The sequence below is a fragment of the Neoarius graeffei genome, chromosome 7, assembly GCF_027579695.1.
Source record: "Neoarius graeffei isolate fNeoGra1 chromosome 7, fNeoGra1.pri, whole genome shotgun sequence".
NCBI classification, from domain to species: domain Eukaryota; kingdom Metazoa; phylum Chordata; class Actinopteri; order Siluriformes; family Ariidae; genus Neoarius; species Neoarius graeffei.
This window is the reverse complement of record NC_083575.1, coordinates 30,419,164-30,441,957: the sequence shown is the minus strand read 5'-3', so window position 1 is coordinate 30,441,957 and position 22,794 is coordinate 30,419,164. Positions and strand designations below refer to the sequence as shown.

Genomic DNA, 22,794 nt, shown 5'->3' with positions numbered 1-22,794 from the left:
ATTAGATCGGTCAGCATGGGGATATCGCTTTATTTTAGTTCTAGTGGACTATGCAACGCGATATCCAGAGGCAGTGCCTCTCCGCAATATCTCAGCACGCAGTATTGCAGAAGCACTCTTCCGCTTTATCTCCTGGGTTGGGATTCTGAAAGAAATCCTGACAGACCAAGGCACTTCGTTTATGTCACGCACACTGCGCGAGCTGTATGGGTTACTGGGGATTAAGTCTATCCGCACCAGTGTCTGTCACCCACAAATGGATGGCTTCGTAGAGCGATTTAACCAGACACTCAAAAACATCATCCGGAAATTCATAAATGAAGATGCACGTAATTGGGATAAGTGGCTCGAGCCCCTGTTATTCACAGTACGAGAGGTCCCGCAAGCCTCCACAGGGTTTTTTCCCTTTGAATTATTATATGGGCGTAAGCCGCGTGGCATTTTGGATGTACTGTGGGAAAATTGGTAGGAGGGACCTTCACCTAGTAAAAATGAAATCCAGTACGTTTTTGATCTGCGCGCAAAACTCCACACCCTCATGCACCTAACCCAGGAGAATTTGCGGCAGGCACAAGAACATCAAAGCCAGCTGTATGACAGGGGCACGCGCCTTAGAGAGTTCACGCGGGGAGACAAAGTGCTTGTATTATTGCCCACGTCGAGTTCTAAATTAGTCGTCAAATGGCAAGGGCCCTTCGAGGTCACACGGCGAGTCAGGGATGTCGACTATGAGGTGAAGCGAATGGATAGGGGCAGGGCACTGCAAGTCTACCACCTCAACCTTTTAAAACGCTGGAACTCAAGGCCATACTCAAAATGGCCATAATCGAGGAGTCCCACGGTGACTGGAGCAGCCCAGTGGTCCTGGTTCCCAAGACTGATGGGTCGGTCCGGTTCTGTGTGGACTATAGAAAGGTCAACGCGGTGTCTAAATTTGACGCATACCCAGTGCCTCGTGTTGATGAGTTGCTTGATCGGTTAGGTGCTGCTCGCTTTTATTCGGCACTGGTTCTAACAAAGGGATATTGGCAGATCCCCATGACTCCTCTATCCCGAGAGAAAATGGCCTTTTCCACACCATTTGGTTTACACCAATTTGTCATGCTCCCTTTTAGGTTGTTTGGGGCGCCCGCTACATTCCAGCGGCTTATGGACAGGGTCCTCCGCCCTCATGCTGCCTATGCGGCCACCTATCTAGATGACGTAATCTACAGTCATGATTGGCCATGGCACTTAGAACACCTGAGGGCTGTTCTAAAGTTGCTGAGGCGAGCAGGCCTCACAGCTAACCCGAAAAAGTGTGCGATTGGGCAGGTAGAAGTACGGTATCTGGGGTTCCACTTGGGTCATGGGCAGGTGCGTCCCCAAATTAACAAGACTGCAGAGATTGCAGCCTGCCCGAGGCCCAAGACCAAAAAGGAGGCGAGGCAGTTCTTGGGGCTGGCTGGCTATTATCGTAGGTTTCTACCTAATTATTTGGACGTCACCAGCCCGCTAACCATCCTCACTAAAAAGGGGGCTCCAGATCCGGTCCAGTGGACGGAGCAGTGCCAACAGGCCTTCTCTGAGGTAAAAGCTGCACTGTGTGGGGGCCAACTTTTACACTCCCCTGACTTCTCTCTCCCCTTTATTTTGCAGACTGATGCATTGGACAGAGGGCTGGGGGCCGTTTTGTCCCAGGAGGTGGAGGGCGAGGAGTGCCCCGTGCTGTACATCAGCTGAAAGCTGTCGATGCGCGAAAGCAAGTACAGCACAATTGAAAAGGTGTGTCTTGCCATCAAGTGGGTGGTCCTCGCCCTCCGATACTACCTGCTGGGGTGCCCTTTCACTCTCTGTTTGGACCACGCGCCCATCCAGTGGCTCCACTGCATGAAGGATGCCAATGCGCGGCTCACCTGTTGGTATCTTGCTCTCCAGCCATTTAAGTTCGAGGTGATCCACAGGCCGGGGGCACAGATGGTGGTGGCGGACTTCCTGTCCCATCGGGGGGGGGGGGGGGGGGGGGGGGGAGTCAGCTTCGGGCCAGACGGCTCCCCAGCCTGAGTCAGGCAGTGGGGGTATGTGGCAGTGGGGGCATGGCCAAGCAGCAGTCTGTGAATGGAGGGCGGGGTCAGGGATGGTAAGTGGCTAAGTCATTCCACCTTCTGTCAATTGTGTGTGTGTTTGTTACAGGGATGGAGCATAAAAGGAGAGAGAGAGAGAGAGAGAGAGAGAGAGAAAGAGCAGAGAAAGGGAGCTCTCTCCCCAACCACAGCGCATGTGTGAGTGAGTGAGTAAGAAGGAAAGAAAGCTGAAAAGCTAAAATAAAGTGGTTTGTGGAACATTAACTCTCGCCTGCCGTGCTTCTGTGCTCCACCCACATCAGGAATTACTACAACAGTATACAGGTGCAAATATGAACAAGTGAACACTCAATCATGTCTTGTATGGATAATATCTGTCAGTATAAAGGAGTTTATTTTGGGGTTTTGTTCATCTTTAAGGTACGCAACAGTACTGGGTTGTCGTTGCTGCATTTTTCATTTCAAAATTCACCATGCATGAATTGCGTGTTTTCCTGCAATGGGGAGTAGAGTTATCCCTCGATAGTTGGAGTGGTCTGACTTTTCCCCTTTATTCTTATACAGGGTAATGATGACTGCATCACGGCAGTCCTGTGGTAGTTTTCCTTGTTCCCAACAGCAAATGGAGAGCTCGTGCAGTTTGGTGTGCACCCTGGGCCCCCATGCTTCCTAATTTCTCGTGATATTCCATCCACTCCTGCTGCCTTGTCACTTTTTATCTGGATAATGGCCTTGATAATCTCATCAAGGGTAGGAATGTCATCTAACTCAGTTTTCACTGGCTATTGTGGGATGCGGAAACTTGCCGAGTCATGGAGTATGCGGTCGGTGCTGTAGAGAGCCTGGAAGTGTTCTGACCTCTGCTTTAGAATGGATCCCTTGTCAGTGAGAAGTGTCTGGCCGTCTGCACTGCGCAGAGTACTCTGGACCTGGTACATAGGGCTGAAGATCGCCTTTAGGGCTTCATAAAACCCTCTGTAATCACCAGTGTCTGCACAAAGCTGAGTTCTCTTTGCAAGATTGTTCTACCACACATTCTGAATCTCTCAAAGCTTGTGCTGGAGAATGCTGCATACAAGGTGGGAAGCTGCTTTCTTTTTGGGACAAGACGGTTGGGCAAGGTGGGCCTAGTAAGAGGATCTCTTCTTTGCAAGCAATTCTTGGATCTTCTGGCTGTATTCATTAAACCAGTCTTTGTTCTTCTTTGTAGAGAACCCAAGGACTTCTGCAGAGTGGCAGTTTTGAGGTGGTTCCAAAGAGTTTCTGGAGAAGGATCTGTGAAGCAACTAAAATCCTCGAGCCTCAGCTGGAGATTTGCCAGGAAGTCAGTTTTCACTTCATCTGATTGAAAGTAGCTGTCCTGAATATTCTTCCTTGGAGCACTTCTTTTCTTTGGCTTTGGCATGGAAGTAAGGACTGAGTTTGAAGTGGACAAGACAATGGTCAGTATGACAGCCTGCACTGGGCAGACATTGTGAAGGTCTCTCTGGCGCACCAGGATGCAATCAATGAAGTGCCAGTGTTTGGACTGAGGATACATCCAGGTTGTTTTCAGACTGTCTTTCTGTTGAAAGTTGGTGTTTGTGTTGATTAAATGCTGCTCCATGCAAAACTGTAACAGAAGGTGCCCATTGTCATCGCAGTTTCCAACACCATGTTTGCCAAGTGCTCCTTTCCAGGCTACTGAATCTCGGCTGACTCTGACATTGAAGTCACCAAGGACAAAAACCTTGTCATCTGCAGAGATGCTCTGTACAAGGATGCACAAATCAGCATAAAACTTGCCCTTTTTTGCAGGATCTGCTTGGAGAGTTGGAGCATACCCACTGATTAATGTGGCATGCAGCTTGTTGCAAAGTGGAAGGTGCATGGATATAATTCAGAGTGCCCCATTGGCAAGTTTTCCAGCTTGGAGGCAATGGCGTTTCTGACGATGAAGCCTACACCTGAAAGGCAATGCTCATTTTCTTGTTTGCTTGACCAATAGAAAGTGTAGCCAGCACCATGCTCTTGGAGACTGCTTACTCCTGTTGTTTGACCATATCAGAAGATGCCCATTGACTGCAGCTGGTCAACTGGGAGGTATGGAAACAAGCTTTTGTTAAGCCACCTTTTATAGGCACCTCTGCATGTGGAGCAAGCAGTGCTATCCATTAAAAAAAAGGCTGCTTGGTTGATCAAGGTGCTGCTGAATGATGCCATTGTTTCCAGGGTCAGCATCGGATGACCAGCGCCCTGACCTGCCTACATGCAGGATCGAAGCTGCGGCTTCCAGTGGCATCTTCCACCTGCTCTTTTCATCAATTTCCCATTGCTGCAGGACTTGAAATAGTGGTAGAAGTTGGGGGAATGGGGTTGGCTGTAAAGTGGGCGTGTCCTTCAGCCTGCCCAAAGGATTTTTTGGTGGAGTTCAGTTTGCACAACACTAGTATGCAATTTATTTAGTTACTTTTAAAATCAACATCAACAACTGCACACAACAGAGCTACCTGGCACCCTGCTGCTAATGCCTTTACACCCAGGGTTCTTCTGCCATGGCCTAATTAACTAGGATGGTGACAGCAAAGTTCTCAGGTCATAGGTTTTACATCGGATTGTCCTTGTCCTAGCCTCTGGTTCAAAAACTTTCCTCAGAGGCATGGGGGCAGTGGGTTACTTTTAGTCTGGCCTCTTTCCATTGACCTGTCTGGATTGAGTGACCCTACCAGGAGCTTAAACTCCCATCAGCATAGCTCTCAGGGTCACTGAGGCACACAAACCTCACCATCATGATAAGGAATGCATTTGCAATATGTGCAGAATGTGGTTTGGTATTGTCTTGTTGAAATATGCAGGGGCATCCATGGAAAATATGTCTTCAAGGCAACCAGAGGAGAACTGTCAGGGCCTTTCAGGCCTTTCAGAGAAGGCCCAAACATATCAGCATTTCGAGTACTACATTTACTTTCTTTCATTCTTTAATTTCTTTCATTCTTTCATAATTTCATAATAATTATTTTCTTATAATTCTAATTTGGCCTAATTTTCTATCAGTTTTGCTTCAGAAATGAAAGGGTTACTGTCCTGAAAACATTAAAATAGAGTTATCCAATAAGATTTTTTTTTTTTTTTTTCTCTAGGCTGAGAATAGTTTAGAGCTGGCTCACTCATTGGTTAGGACTTCATTGTCGGGACAGAAGGCCATGACAGTGTATGTTTATGTAGGAAGTGACAGGTGAATTAACCAATCAGATTTTGATTATTAGTGGGAGGGACCAAAAATTGATTGCCCTCAGTCTTCTCGAAGGCCAACACTAGCTTTACTACAAGTCGTTCATCAGTAGTGTCAGCGAATGTTAATAAAGTGGCCAAGCCAGTGCTATTGAGAGCAAGTAGCACAGGCTAATGACCAAGAAACTAAGATTTCTGTCTCCAGACTCTTCTTTCACACACGCTCGCCATAGTATTTTTCACTCATAGTGAAGTATTCATGTTCCTATGTAATTAGTTACTTTTAAAATCAACATCGACAACTACACACAACAGCGACCTGGCACCCTGCTGCTAATCCATTACAAAATCCTTTGCCCTGTTGCTTTTTTGGTGTGTCTGGCTAAGTTTTGGCTGAACTGAAGTCCCAGCTCTAATAGTAATGGTTTGCCACTGAAGGCAACATACAGTGCCTTGCAAAAGTATTCATACCCCTTGAACTTTTTCACATTTCCACCTTACAACCACAAACTTAAAAGTTTTTTATTGAGATTTTATGTGATAGACCAACACAGAGTAACACATAATTGTGAAGTGAAGCGAAAATGATAAATGGTCTTCAAAATTTTAAACAAATAAAAATCTGAAAAATGTGTTGTGCATTAGTATTCAGCCCTCTGTACTCTGATACCTCTAAATACAATCCAGTGCAATCAGTTGCCTTCAGAAGTCATCTAATTAGTTAATAGAGTCCTACTGTGTGTAATTTACTCTCAGCATAAATCCACTTGTTCTGTGAAGGCCTCAGTGGTTTGTTGGAGGACACTGAAGAACAAACAGCATCATGAAGACCAAAGAACTCACCAGACAGGTCAGGGATAAAGTTCTGGAGAAGTTTAAAGCAGGGTTAGGTTATAAAAAAATATCCCAAGCTCTGAACATCTCAAGAAGCACTGTTCAATCCATCATTCAAAAATGGAAAAAGTATGGCACAACTGCAAACCTACCAAGACATGGCCGTCCACCTAAACTGACAGAGCGAGCAAGGAGAACACTGGTCAGAGAAGCAGCCAAGAGGCCCATGATCACTCTGGAGGAGCTGCAGAAATCCACAGCTCAGGTGGGAGAATCTGTGCACAGGACAACTAAGTCGTACACTCCACAAATCTGGCCTTTTTGGAAGAGTGGCAAGAAGAAAGCCATTGTTGAAAGACAGGCATAAGAAGCCATGTAGGGGACACAGCAAACATGTGGAAGAAGGTGCTTTGGTCAGATGAGACCCAAGTTGAACTTTTTGGCCTAAATGCAAAGCGCTATGTGTGGCGGAAAACTAACACTGCTCATCACCCTGCACACACCATCCCTACTGTGAAACATGGTGGTGGCAGCATCATGCTATGGGGATGCTTTTCTTCAGCAGGGACAGGGAAGCTGGTCAGAGTTGATGGGAAGATGGATGGAGCTAAATACTGGAAGAAAACTTGTTGGAGGCTGCAAAAGACTTGAGGCTGGGAAGGAGATTCACCTTCCAGCAAGACAATGACCCTAAACATACAGCCAGAGCTACAATGGAATGGTTTAGATCAAAGAATATTCATGTGTTAGAATGGCCCAGTCAAAGTCCAGACCTAAATCCCATTAAGCATCTGTGGCAAGACTTGAAAATTGCTGTTCACAGACGCTCTCCATCCAATCTGGCTGAGCTTGAGCTATTTTGCAAAGAAGAATGGGCAAACATTTCAGTGTCTAGATGTGCAAAGCTGGTAGAGACATACCACAAAAGACTTGCAGCTGTAATTGCAGCAAAAGGTGGCTCTACAAAGTATTAACGCAGGTGGGCTGAATACTAATGCACATCACATTTTTCAGATTTTTATTTGTTTAAAATTTTGAAGACCATTTATCATTTTTGTTTCACTTCACAATTATGTGCTCTGTGTTGGTCTATCACATAAAATCTCAATAAAAAAATTTTAAGTTCGTGGTTGTAAGGTGGAAAAATGTGAAAAAAGTTCAAGGGGTATAAATACTTTTGCAAGGCACTGTATGTTGCTTCAAAATCTCAGTGTACTTTAATAAATATTGCCATCATTAGAAGTGTAAGTTACCTTTGCCAAGGGCAATGACATCCCCATACCATGACAGACTGACTTTTGGACTTGTTGCTGGTAACAGTCTGGATGCTTCTTTTGGTCCAGTGCACATGGGGTCCATTTCTTCCAAAAAAGTCCTTGAATACTGATTTGTCTTACCACAGTACACATTTCCACTGTATGAATGTTCATCCCACATACCTCTGAGCCCAGAGAAGTTGAAAGCACTTCAGGACTCAGTTAAAATAAAGCTGCCTTTTTGCACAGTAAAGTTTCAGATCAATGAGGGTTCTTGATGCAGTGCTGTCTGAGGGATTGGAGATCACAGGTATTCAGCTTAAGTTTGTGCCCTTGCCCTTTATGCACCATAATTCCTCCAGAGTCCTTGAATCATTGAATGACGATATGCAGCATAGAGGGTGAAATATCCAAACCCCTTCATATCTTTCTTTGAGGAATATTGTTTTTAAATATTTCAATAATTTTCTCATGTATTTGTCGACAAACTGGAGATTTTGAGTACGTAGGCACTTACTGATGTACGTGCAGCAGAAGACAGCTTTAGAATAGCAAACCAAGCCAAAACAAGAGACAGGAATCGTAGTCAAAGAGCAAGCTAGGGTCGGGCGATCTGTGAACTGAGTAGCGTGGGCAAAACAGAAATTGAGGAAACGAGAAAACACTAGCAAAGGTCAAACAGACAGTAAGGCAGTCAGAGAATAACAAGACTTGGTATGCACATTAAAACCAGAACGATACTTCACAATGTGTGCTTGTGTGACTGGGGTTTAAATACTGAGACAGGTGATGAGGAAATGAATGTCAGCTGAGAGTCAGAAAGCGGGAGATAGAGGGCACTGTGTGTGCTGGGAGTTGTAGTCTGAGCTGTCCATGTTTGTAGTCTGCTCGTCTCCAGCGGGTTTACTGACAGAGATCCTCTGCCCATCTTTACTCCTCAAAGACGAGGCCTTTCCTAGATACTGATTTTGTACCAAATCATGATTACAATCAGCTGTTGATATCACCGGTTTCAAATCACACCATTATTTGTGATGTGATTTGTCCAATACAGAGTCACCTCATTACTAGCTCTAAATTGCTCTGTCTCAGGTTTTTTTTTTTTTTGGAAAGTGTAGCAGGCCTAAAATGCAGAAATGGATGTATATTAACAATTGAAATGAAGTTGTCCAGAGAAAACATGAAATATCTTGGGTTCATACTGTCTGCAATGAAATACAAGTTTTTTTATTTGCATTTTCCATACCATCCCAACTTTTTCTGATTTGGGGTTGGAGTAAACACTTCAATTGTTATTTCACTGCTGCCTTCTCTTTGCTGCCCTCTTGACCCCTTACTCCTGCAGGGCTCCAGAATGTGCATATGGCATGTCAGTAAAAGAGTCATATCAACTTGAACTCTTGCATCTGTTTGGGTTCTTGTATGAAATATGTAACACGTCAAATATGGAAGTGTGAAAAGGCCTTATGTGAAATAAAGTTACATTACATTCCAGGCATTTAGCAGATGCCCTTATCCAGAATGACGTACCCGTACAATGAGCACACACATACCCAGCGCCAGTTGGGGTTTAGGTGCCTTGTTCAAGGGAACTTCAGCCATGAATTTTCCTGTCGGTCCAGGGAATTGATCCCGGGAAATCTGGGAAATTGATCCAGGAAATCTGTTACTTATAACTCTCGCACTATGTGCCCAACCCTTACACCACTGTTTGCATTTCTCTTTTCTAACAGCACGTCCACGCTGAAAACAGAATAATATACAAGCACTTAGATTTTGTAAAAGCAATAGATTTTGATTTTATTTAGCAAGGTTTGTTTAAAAATTTAGCATTTTGTCAGGTAGGTAACTTAATGTTATGAAAAAGAAAACCAAAGTGCACTTTGCATTTTCATTTTAATTTTGCTTTCATTTTGTAGATCATCAAAGCAAATTGAAAAGCCAAATTGTAGTTTGGATTTTGTTTTTCCTGTTAGTGTTTCAATTTTAATTATAGCCACAAATACCAGGAAGACGAGAGAAATTAAATGACAAAGTGGTGTTTTGATTTTATTTTTATTTCTGGCATTAATGTTGCATGCTTACATGGAAAATTAAATGCAAATGGGATTACTTCATTTCATCATCTGTGCAAAAAGCCAAGGGAAATGAAATTAAAAATGGGGATTTTCATTTTAATTTTATTTTTAGCATGACATCCTTCTCATAGTGTAATAACCTAGGCCTACAATTTTCAAAATGCTAAACTTAAAAATAGAAAATTCCATTTCATATTTAGATTTATATTCCCTGTTATATATTTTATATCCATTTTATATATAATGCTGTTAGCTACATTAGTCATGTAATTTTAGTGCAAAACTTCAGCAAAATCCAGAGCTAAATAGTATTGTTAGCTAAACTACTGCTTTAAAAACAGCTGATGAAGACAACATAACTGAATATGAGTGAATAGTTGAATATAATTATTCATTAAAGTATTATTAGCAATAGCACTTAAGTAGGACAGCTGGCCATGTTGGTTACTTGCTTATCATTATGAATAACAATGAAGTATTTAGTGATTTACAAAAAAAAAAATCATATTTAACCTTTCATATTTTAAATTAACTTTGTATTTACACTTTATATACTCCATAGCATATTAGCATATTTATTCTCTTGCGTGCTAGCTGACTACTCTTCGAGGAGCAATTCTGGAAGATGCAGTGCCTTCCACAGCGAGGCATGGCACAGCCCGTGGTCTCCCCCTGAAGGAGGTGCTGGAGTATGTCGTTCCTGAGATCAACATTCAATGCCTCCGACTGTCCCTTAACTCCCCCAAAGTCCCTGAACAACTTCTCAAACTGGATGAGCAGGGGGTGAGTGACCTTTATCACTCATCATCATGATGTGTTCTTTCACAATTACATACACCGATCAGTCATAACATTAAAAGCACTGAGAAGTGAAGTGAATAACATTGATTATCTCATTACAATGGCACCTGTCAAGGGGTGGGATATATTAGGCTGCAAAAAGAAAAATGGGCAAGCATAAGGATCTGAGCAACTTTGACAAGGGCCAAATTGCGATGGCTAGATGACTGGGTCTGAGCATCTCCAAAATTGCACATCTTGTGGGGTGTTCCCAGTATGCAGTGGTTTAGTACACAGCAAAATCCCCAGTGTTGAATTAACACCCAGAGTGTTGATTTAACACCCTACTATGTTTATATAGGTCCAATTGGACACAAATTAACTCTGAAAGTGTTAATTCAACACTGAGGAATTTGCTGTGTACCTGCCAAAAGTGGTCCAAGGAAGAACAATCAGTGAACCAGCAACAGGGTCATGGGTGTCGAAGACTCATTGATTCACATGGGGCATGAAGGCTAGCCCATATGGTCCAGTCCCACAGAAGAGCTGCTGTAGCACAAACTGCTGAAAAGTTAATGCTGACACTTTTCTGTTTTAGCCAGCATTAACTTTTTCAGAGAACATTGACAACTTGGCATTGTGGATAACAGTTGAAATAATCCTGACTGAATGATTGGGTAATAATGAAATGAGTGGGCACTGGAAAAACATTTACTTAATTACTTAGCTTATTATTTGCTCATTCTTTCTTGTGAACATTTGTTCATTTAATTAAAAAAAATCACACTTGGAATAAAGAATGTTATTGTCCAAAAATGTAAAATAATTTCAGTTAATAATTACCATATTAGGGCGGCGCGGTGGTGTAGTGGTTAGCGCTGTCGCCTCACAGCAAGAAGGTCCTGGGTTCGAGCCCCGGGGCCGGCGAGGGCCTTTCTGTGCGGAGTTTGCATGTTCTCCCCGTGTCTGCGTGGGTTTCCTCCGGGTGCTCCGGTTTCCCCCACAGTCCAAAGACATGCAGGTTAGGTTAACTGGTGACTCTAAATTGACCGTAGGTGTGAATGTGAGTGTGAATGGTTGTCTGTGTCTATGTGTCAGCCCTGTGATGACCTGGCGACTTGTCCAGGGTGTACCCCGCCTTTCGCCCGTAGTCAGCTGGGATAGGCTCCAGCTTGCCTGCGACCCTGTAGAAGGATAAAGCGGCTAGAGATAATGAGATGAGAGATGAGATGAGAATTACCATATTATATATGTAACACTTAATGATGATAAAAACATTAACATATTTGAAGCACTTTATATTTCATTGTTTTTTGTTAAAAATGAATGTCATGTGACCCCATTGACTGGATTTAGCAACTGCTAATGCCTACATCAAGGACATGCATCGCAAAGAAGCTCTTAGCAAAGTCGCTCTTAAGAGTCCTTCTTATGAGTGAATTCAGAAAAACCATGTACAGAGACAACGTTTGTTGCTTAAGAGTGTCTTTAAACTCGCTCTTTAACCCTAAAGTGCAATGTTATTGGAAAACCCACTCCTGATCTGTGGTTGACTTGTAATACATAGTAAGCATATTATTACTATTAATTTATTATTTATTATACTACTATTAGTTCATCTGTATTCAGCACTAATTATGCTTTATGCAATGCTTTATACTAAGATACTAAATGTGTAACCATAAATAGCTGTGTATTACATGATTTTCATAATTCTCAAACTATTCAGTGCCCTTTCAATGGTGACACTGTCAACCTACATGAGACCACTCCCATCAGCATAGAAATGTTTTATGAGTGATGAGTCAGAATGAATTTGCATTGATTTGCAGTGATCCTTCACTGTAATGGTACAAATGGACTGAAGGATAGCAGTGCTTCTGTCTCCTAACATTTTGGTCTATTGGGGCATGTTGTTGTTGTTGTTGTTGTTGTAGTAATGCACATATGGATACAACATGTAGGCTGATAGGAGCAGAAAATCAGTGCTGTCACTGATCCTTTGATGACATTATCCATCCATCCATTATCTGTAGCTGCTTATCCTGTACAGGGTTGCAGGCAACATGGAGCCTATCCCAGCTGACTATAGAAGGTTCCCGCATGATGTCACCGCGCCGCGAGATTTCGGTAGTCGCTATATTGGAAGACCAAGTACACATCTATGCAAGTACATACATACATAAAACAAACTACACCTGAAATGTAGCCAGGGCCGGTTCTGCCCTAATCTGGACCCGGGTGCAATATCGCACAACCCCCCCCCCAAAAAAAAAAACCACACCAGTCTAAATCAGGACAACCAGTGTTCGAACTACGGGGGTACTCGGGGGATCCGAGATCCCCTGAAACAGACATGAGATCCCTTGAAAACGTGATTTGGGAAATGTTGGGGGGTCTCTAAAATATTGGCAAAATGATGTTTATTGACATAGCAATCGTGTGTAACGGGAAGCATTTGCATATCCGAAGTGTTGTGTTTACATCAAAGATAAAATAAACCGATATGACAACGACTGCTGCTGCCAGGTTGGTTGTTGAGTAACCTGACTGTTTTTTTTTTCTTGCGTGTGGTATCATTGTTGACGCGAGGTTGTTTTTTGAACATGCCAATGCGGACACGATTTCCCCCGATGAGTTATGACTTCAGACGCGATGCGTGTGTGGAGGTGTGGAGTCCGTGTGATATGTGCGTAAGATAGGCTTCTCATGTGCTTGGAGATCCGCGCTCCGAGACAAGCGCAAGCACCCCCCAGGGAAAAAAAGGGACCCCCCGAAAATATCGGCATAGTTCGAACACTGAGGACAACCATCACATAACTATAAACATTTTATATCAACTATTTTAACTAAATGGGCTATAATAAATAAGCCTGCAGGCAGCCACGGCGGGCTGCCTCAGAAAAGTAACCATTCAGTGACACAACTGAAAGCCTGCAGCCACGGCGGGCTGCCTCAGAAAAGTAACCATTTGTCCTACCTTAACTCGTTTTGCTTTTTCTGCCTCCTTTTTTGTATTTTCGACCCTGCGTTTATTTTCTTTCCTTTTCTGAAAACCCGATTTGTGTCCAGACATTTTGTTCTGCTACCAACGAACTACCTCGTCAGGTCTCGTCTCTCGAGCCCGCGATGATTCCCGTGGGAAGGGCAACAATTGATACATTTTTACAAACAACCAATAAACAGCCAATAGGGAGGTTGCAACGTTCAGGCTCTCCTTTGCTCACAGACACTCAGTAATGCACTTATTCTCTGTCTCCTGGCAGAAAGCTCCTTGGTTTGCTTGTGTCTCAATCACAGCTGGTACTCTGTAGAAAGACTTCTTTTCACCTTTCCCATCAGCTTTGTTAGAACACCCTAACACAGCACAAAAGTTTACCATTGTAGGTTTATGATGAATCAAGTGCCTCGTGGGTTTAAATTCTGCGCGCTGCCGTTATTTCCCCCTAATCACGAGTTTGCTGGTCTTCCAATATGGCGCAGGGTTTGTTTACTTCCGGTTTCCGGTGACGTCAGTGGGAAGGGTCTATAGGCGAAAGGCAGGGTACACCCTGGACAAATTGCCAGGTCATCGCAGGGCTGACACAAAGAGTCAAACAACCATTCACACTCACATTCAAACCTATGGTCAATTTAGAGCCACCAATTAGCCTAACCTGCATGTCTTTAGACTGTGGGGGAAACCGGAGCACCCAGAGGAAGCCCACGCAGGCATGGGAAGAACATGCAAACTCCACACAGAAAGGCCCTTGTTGGCTGCTGGGCTTGAACCCAGGACCTTCTTGCTGTGAGGTGACAGTGCTAACCGTTACACCACCGTGCTGCCCACTTGATGGCATTATATAAAGCGCAATTTGTAGCTCAACACTTTGTTCCCAATTTCCTTCCATACCTATTCAGTTCTGTTGTCTTCACCCTCTCAGCAATTTTCGTAATTTTGCCACAATGGATTTGAAAGGAAGCCATCAAAATGTGATTGAAGTGTAGACTTTCAACTTTACTTCTAGCAGTTTACCCAGAAATATTGCATTAACCCTTTAGGAATTAAAGCCTTTTTTTAACAAAGTCCCTCTATTTTCACAGGCTTAAAAGTAATTGGATAAACTAATATAATTTTAAATGAGCATCATTTTTAATACTTGGATCCAAATATTTTGCAGTCAGTGACCTCCTGAAGTCTGTAATCCATGGACATCACCAAATGATGAGTCCTTTCCTTGAGATGCTTTCCGAGGACTTTACTGCAGCCGCCTTCAGTTGCTGCCTGTTTGTAGGTTTTTCTGCCTTCAGTTTTGTCTTCAATAAATACGCTCAATTGTGTTGACTGACCTGGCCATTTAAGAACATTCCATTCATTTTCCTGAAGAAGCTCTTGGGTTGCTTTTGTGGTATGTTTTGGTTCATTATCCATCTTTACTGTGAAGTGCATTGCTACCAGTATTGCAGACTTTGACTGAAACTGAGCAGTATAGTATAGCTCTATATGCTTCAGAATTCATCCTGCTACTTCTATCAGCAGTCGCATCAATATACAACAGTGACACAATTCCACTGGCAGCCATACATTCCCATGTCCACCATGTTTGATGTGGTATACTTTGGATCATGAGCCATTCCTTTCCTTCTCCATACAGTTCTCTTCCCATTCTTCTGGTACAAGTTAATAGCTCTTAAGCTTAATCTTGGATTCATCTTTCCAAAGAATCTTGTTCCAAAACTGTGCGGGCTTTCGAGCAAAGTCTAATCTGGCCTCTCTGTCTTTGAATGTTACCAGTGGTTTCTGGAAGTACACCCTCTGTATTTACATTCATGAAGGCACCTCTTGATTGTAGACTATTGAAGCCCAGGTTGTTTTGATAGCAGCCTTCAGCCTGTCTGTATTTTTGGTTCAGGTGTTTCTCATCTTCCTCTTGACAATACCACATAGATTCTCTATGGGGTTCAGGTCAGGCGAGTTGGCTGGCCAAACAAGCACAGTAATACAGTATCATGGTCAGCAAACCATTTGGTAGTAGTTTTGGCACAGTGGGCAGGTGCTAAGTTCTGCTGGAAAAGGAAATTGGCATCTCCATAAAGCTTATTAGCAAATGGAGGTATGGCACACTCTAAAATCTCCTGGTAGATGGCTGCATTGACTTTAGACTTGATAAAGCACAGTGGACCAACACCAGCAGATTACATGGCACCCCAAATCATCACAGGCTGCAGAAACATCATACTGGAATTCAAACACTTTGGATTCTGTGCCGCTCCACTCTTCCTCCAGACTCTAGGACCTTGATTTCCAAACTAAATGCAAAAAATTTACTTTCATCTGAAAAGAGGACTTTTGGACCACTGAGCAACAGTCCAGTTCTTTCTCTTCTTAAGGCCAATTTATGCTGACAACCCAGTCCTCGCAGATAGCGTCGCAGACAGTGTCTGCGTAGCCCCCCCCACCTTCGCAGACGCTCTGCGCGCACCTCCCAAAAATTGTGACCACCGCAGAAGCCTCGCAGACAGCATCGCAGACAAGAGGGCTCTGATTGGTCCACTCTACATCCACTGTACACGCACTTCCGCTTCCCTACTTTCCCGGTTTGTTTTGTTTTCACGACCGGCATTTTTAAAAACACGAGCGAAGATGGAGCAGCGCGAAGAGCGGTTGATCGAGGAAGTGAGAAAGTATGTACATCTATACGACTCCAGTTCTAGTCATTATAAGTAACCGGAGGATAAACACTCCACTAACCACACCCACCAACTACTCCTAGCGATTTCGCGACTTCGCGCCCCCTTGCGTTGTGGCAGTGAATAACATCGCGCACGCCTATTACTCCCCGCTCAACGATAAATTACACTGTCTGCGAAAAGCTATCTGCGAAAGCCTTGTCGCAAGAGCATGCAGAGGCCTTTAGCCCACATAAGACTCTTTTGATGTTGTTTCTGGTTCATGAGTGGCTTGATTTTAGGAATGCAGCAGTTGTAGCCCCTTTCCTGAAGATGTCTGTGTGTGGTGGCTCTTGATGTACTGACATCAGCCTCAGTCCACTCATTGTGAAGCTCTCCCAAGTTCTTGAATCAACTTTTCTTGACAATCCTCTCAAGGCTGCGGTCATCCCTGTTGCTTGTGCACCTTTTCCAGCCAGCCTATTCAGCAATGACCTTTTGTGGCTTATTCTCCTTTTGGAGGGTGCCGATGATTATCTTTTGGACAACTGTGAAGTCAGCAGTCTTCGCCATGATTGTGGTTGCATGTACTGAACTAAACCAAGAGATACATGGGATTTATACTGTTTTACTCAAACTCGAAATTAAATATTCTAATATTTTGAGATTTTTTGTGCTGTTGGTCATAATTATCAAAATTAAACGAGAAAAATGTTTGAAACTTTTTAGTTTATGTGTAATGAGTCTAGAATATATTAATTTTTCACTTTGTTAATTATATTGAATGGACAATTTTGAACTTTTTCACAATATTCTAATTGTTTGAGATGCACTAGTTTGTGAGTTTAAAGCACTTCAAATGCATTGAATTTATGACCAAGTTTTTGTGTGATGCCTCGATTATCATTATAAATAAATGCAATGCCATCTCCTCTGCCACTTGGATGATGCTAGTGTAAATGACTATACTCAGGAGGACTAGCTTCACTTAATATTTCATACTCATTTGGTTTAATCCACATTTCTGTTAAACAAGAAATATTAAACATTAAACTCCTGATCAGTAATAAGTTCATTAAAATTAGCACTTTGGATGTAAGAGATCTAATATTTAATAGTCCTACCTTGAGATCAATAGGCCTGGCAGTGGCTGTACGTTCAGTATGAGCTAATTTTATGTTAATTAGGTTAATTGGCAACAGGTCAGTAACATGATTGGGTATAAAAAGAGCATCCCAGAGAGGCTGAGTCTCTCAGAAGTAAAGATGGGGAGGGGTTCACCGCTCTGTGAAAGACTGTGTGGCCAAACAGTGCAACAATTGAAGAATAACGTTCCTCAGTGTAAAATTGCAAAGAATTAGGGGATCACATCATCTGTGGTACATAATATGAAAAAAATTCAGAGAATCTGGAGAAATCTCTGTGTGTAAAAGACAAGGCTGAAAACTGAGATTGGATGCCTGTGATCTTCAGGCTCTCAGGCAACACTGCATTAAAAGCAGACATGTGTCACTGTATGGGCTCAGGAACATTTCAGAAAACCATCGTCTGTGAAAACAGTTCGTTACTGCATCCACAAATGCAAGTTAAAACCTTATATAAACAATATCCAGAAACACCGCCACCTTCTCTGGGCCTGAGCTCTTTTACGATGGACTGAGGCGTAGTGGAAAATTATCCCGAGGTCTAACGAATCAAAAGCAGAAATTCTTTTTAGAATTCATGGACACCATGTCCTCCAGGCCAAAGAGGAGAGGGACCATCTGGCTCATTATCAGTGCACACTTCAAAAGCCAGCATCTGTGATGGTATGAGGGTGCATTAGTGCACATGACATGGGTAGCTTGTACATCTGGGAAGGCATCATTAATGCTGAATGATATATACACGTTTCAGAGCAATATACTGCCATCCAGACAAAATCGTTTTCAGGGAGGGCCTTCCTTCTTTGAGCAAGACAATGTGAAACCACTTTCTGCACAGATGAAAACTGCATGGCTCCATAGTAAAAGAGTCCAGGTGCTAAACTAGCCTGCCTGCAGTCCAGACCTGTCTCCCATTTAAAACATTTGGTGGATTATGAAGCACAAAACAAGTCAAAGGAGACCCCGAACTGTTGAGCAACTGAAATTGCATATCGAGCAATAATGGGACAAGATTTCTCTTTCAAAAATACAGCAATTGGTCTCCTCAGTTCCCAAACATTTACAGAGTGTTGTTAAAAGTAGAGGTGATGCAACACAGTGGAAAACATGTCTCCCTACTTTGGGTCTAAGTCCCACCCATCTCAATGATCTCAGGAAAGCCCTCAGATGTTGTAAATGCTGCTGCCAAGCATTACTATAAATGATTGTCATTTAAATAAGCAGCAGCATATGCATTGTGAAGGTGGAGTATTCTGTCCCTGAGAAGTTGAAATGGAGCTTCAAGCAACCCAAATGGAAAGGTAACAAATTGGTGTAACACAAAGAGGGTGGAAAAGGATGTTTTATCTCAAGATATATGGAATGTGCCAATAGCCCTTGTTTACGTCCAGTGTCAAATAAAAACAAGCCACACCTAACTGATCAAGCACTTCATCAACTTGAGGCATTGAGTATGCATCAGATTTTGACATCATTCTGACCTTTCTAAAATCTATACAAAAACAAACTGACCCATTGGTCTTGGTGCCCAAGACCACCAGGCTGCTTCAGTTACTGTGGGACTCCTTAATTACTCCTATGTCAAGCATAGCTTCATCCCAAACCACGTTTTTTTGTATTCAGGAACCCGGTATGAGCAACTGCAATACAACCGCATCTGGAGGAGGCTCATTGTGATGGTCTTTGAGGTCTGTGCAATAGTAGAGGTAAAAGCACATCAAAAAATTCCCCTTACAACCTAGTAAACCATGCTCTCGGAGAGGTGGTCTCCACAGGGCACCAGGGTGAATTGGGTTGCATTTTTAGACTTACCTCTGGTCCCAGCTCTTCCCTTTTAACCATAATCACCAGAGCCACAGTAACCACCTCTCTCCATGGTTTCAGGAGACTGAGGTGGTATATTTAAAGTGCATCGTCTCTATCTGTTCACCTGACCTCATAGTTGAGTTCTCTGATTTGCTATATAACCACAAAGGGTTTTTGGCACTTTGCAAGTAATTTAGAACGTAATGTGAGAAGTAAAATGAGTACCTTATCTCCTGGTGGAAATTCTTCTCGTGAAGTACCCCATCTTAGAGTCTGGCCTGGTGCAGATTTTCCTCTGTTACATGGCTGTGTTAAATGCAAGGTGTAGAGTTTTGCTCTCAGGTCCAGAATATACTGAATTTCATTTTTACTGTCAGAAGATCCCTCCCCCAATTTCCCCTAATGAAGTCTAAGACACCATGAGACTTGTCGCCATAAAATAAGTTGAATGGTGAAAACACCATGGAGGCTTGTAGGACCTCTTACATTGCAAATAACAAGGGCTCAAGCTTATCCCTATTTTGTGCATGCTCATGTACAAACTTAGGAATTTTTGACATCTGATTTAACTGCTCCAACAGGCCATCTGTTTACATATAAACACTGGACTGAATAAATTTAATCCCTAATAATTTGTAAAGCTTGCATAGTGTTTGAGATATAAACACGGTGCCCTAGTCAGTCAGTATCTCTTTCAGGATCCTGACATGGGAGACTGCCTCTGTCATATCTGCACGGATGCGTGCGCACCTGCCTGACACAACTCAAACTACTTTGGACTTTGCCTTTTGTCTGTGCCTCCAATTGTCTGTTTGTGCCTCACTCGACCTTTGCCTGTCCTCCATTGCTGATCCTGCCTTAGATGTAAGTGCAGGAAGATTAAGTAAACTTTTCCTACACTTACATCTACTGCCACTTTACCTGACAGAATACTTTGCCTACACATGGATGTAGTGTGAGAGAGCAGGTACGCTGCTCAATGCCATGCCCGGGTTTCCGTTCCTCAGCCAGGATTGGTCATTTTTTTGCAGCGAATAAAATTGAACACACTGATACCCTATAATGGAACGGATAACCCACCAAGTGGATTTCTGCTTCAGTGCAGTTTTTTGTACGAAAGCTTGGTGGAGCCCAAGCCTGCTGAGAACTTATGGGTGGGCTGCATGATATACTGGCTCACTGGGTGAGCACACCGATGGGCTGAGTACCGAGTAACGGTGGAACACCCGTGAACTCCGAGTCATTCAGTGCTAGGCCTTGACATGGCAAAGCATGCTAATGAGCTTAGCTCTTTGCTCAACTGCTAAGATCAAACAAATAGTATACAGTTTAAGTGTGAATGTTAGTAACTCATGAATAACTGGTGATGTGTTTTACACTTTACAATAAGGCACCCTTTCAGTAGTTATAAATGACAGTAACTCATCAATAGATGAAAGGCTCCCTTTTGCCAGTTCTAAATGGTAGTCATTCATTAATAAATGCTGCTGTGTTTTACACTTTCCAATGATGCTCTCTTTTCCAAGTTATGAATTGTAGTAACTCATCAACACATCAAATTCACCTAATAAGAAGCTAATCATCTATGCTAACCATCCATAATTATTTTGATGGTTAAATGGTTGGAGCATGTAAGTGAGTATCTGATGAAGCTGACAGTTTAACATGCTAACTAATAAAGGGATAAGATAAAGGAAGCTAAACAATGAGTAAGATCTGAAATTTAACAGAATAGATAAATAAAAAACTTGCAGAATCGATAGATAAAATGTGCAGCAGTAACTTGAACTTGCCAAATCGTGAGACTGCGTCGATGTATGGAAACTGTGTTATAACCTGTTTATAACTGATTATTAATGATATATTGAGTGTTTACAACCTAACTATAAACCATTTATACATATTTAAGAAGGTAGTCTTATTGTAAAGGGGTACCATAAAATCTAACACTTTACAAATAACTGGACTGTGATTTTAAATGCTGTGTGTTTGCTTTGCATGTCTGCAGCAGTCATTGCAGATGTGTTAAAGTTCAACAACAGTGAAAATATTGGAGGTGTGGAACAATGCATTATTCCTCTTTGGGTTTGGCAGGTCTGCTGTATCATAAGGCTCATATAAATGTAGTTATATTTTATGTAATTGTTTGTTTGTTTTTGTTTTTTACTAAATAATAATAGTCAATAAAAGCCCTGGCCAAATGGGTGGAATTGGTCTTTATTATTATGATGATGATGATTATTATTATTATTATTATCCATCCATCCATTATCTGTAGCCGCTTATCCTGTTCTACAGGGTCGCAGGCAAGCTGGAGCCTATCCCAGCTAACTATGGGCGAGAGGTGGGATACATCCTGGATAAGTTGCCAGGTTATCGCAGGGCTGACACAGAGACAAACAACCATTCACACCTACGGTCAATTTAGAGCCACCAATGAGCCTAACCTGCATGTCTTTGGACTGTGGGGGAAACCAGAGCACCCAGAGGAAACCCACACAGACATGGGGAGAACATGCAAACTCCACACAGAAAGGCCCTCGTCGGCCGCTGGGCTTGAACCCAGGACCTTCTTGCTGTGAGGCGACAGTGCTAACCACTACACCACTGTGCTGCATTATTATTATTATTATTAGTAGTAGCAGCAGTAGTACAACCCCGATTCCAAAAAAGTTGGGACAAAGTGCAAATTGTAAATAAAAACGGAATGCAATAATTTACAAATCTCAAAAAAATGATATTGTATTCACAATAGAACATAGACAACATACCAAATGTTGAAAGTGAGACATTTTGAAATTTCATGCCAAGTATTGGCTCATTTGAAATTTCATGACAGCAACACATCTCAAAAAAGTTGGGACAGGGGCAATAAGAGGCTGGAAACGTTAAAGGTACAAAAAAGGAACAGCTGGAGGACCAAATTGCAACTCATTAGGTCAACTGGCAATAGGTCATTAACATGACTGGGTATAAATAAAGCATCTTGGAGTGGCAGCGGCTCTCAGAAGTAAAGATGGGAAGAGGATCACCAATCCCCCTAATTCTGTGCCGACAAATAGTGGAGCAATATCAGAAAGGAGTTCGACAGTGTAAAATTGCAAAGAGTTTGAACATATCATCATCTACAGTGCATAATATCATCAAAAGATTCAGAGACTCTGGAAGAATCTCTATGCGTAAGGGTCAAGGCCGGAAAACCACACTGGGTGCCCGTGATCTTCGGGCCCTTAGACGGCACTGCATCACATACAGGCATGCTTCTGTATTGGAAATCACAAAATGGGCTCAGGAATATTTCCAGAGAACATTATCTGTGAACACAATTCACGGTGCCATCTGCCGTTGCCAGCTAAAACTCTATAGTTCAAAGAAGAAGCTGTATCTAAACATGATCCAGAAGCACAGATGTCTTCTCTGGGCCAAGGCTCATTTAAAATGGATTGTGGCAAAGTGGAAAACTGTTCTGTTGTCAGATGAATCAAAATTTGAAGTTCTTTATGGAAATCAGGGACGCCGTGTCATTCGGACTAAAGAGAAGAAGGACGACCCAAGTTGTTATCAGCGCTCAGTTCAGAAGCCTGCATCTCTGATGGTGTGGGGTTGCATTAGTGCGTGTGGCATGGGCAGCTTACACATCTGAAAAGACACCATCAATGCTGAAAGGTATATCCAGGTTCTAGAGCAACATATGCTCCTATCCAGACGACGTCTCTTTCAGGGAAGACCTTGCATTTTCCAACATGACAATGCCAAACCACATACTGCATCGATTACAGCATCATGGCTGTGTAGAAGGGTCCAGGTACTGAACCGGCCAGCCTGCAGTCCAGATCTTTCACCCATAGAAAACATTTGGCGCATCATAAAACAGAAGATACGACAAAAAAGACCTAAGACAGTTGAGCAACTAGAATCCTACATTAGACAAGAATGGGTTAACATTCCTATCCCTAAACTTGAGCAACTTGTC

General features: G+C 42.7%; 1 protein-coding gene across 1 annotated transcript in view; it reads left to right on the top strand.

Annotated features, from left to right (window-relative positions):
• Positions 1-22,794, top strand: part of LOC132889218 (signal-induced proliferation-associated 1-like protein 2) — a 246,877-nt gene that overhangs the window by 77,061 nt on the left and 147,022 nt on the right. The window contains exon 4 of the mRNA XM_060925482.1: positions 10,036-10,224. Within this exon, the coding sequence (XP_060781465.1) occupies positions 10,036-10,224 (189 nt within the window). The remainder of the gene's footprint in view (positions 1-10,035; positions 10,225-22,794) is intronic.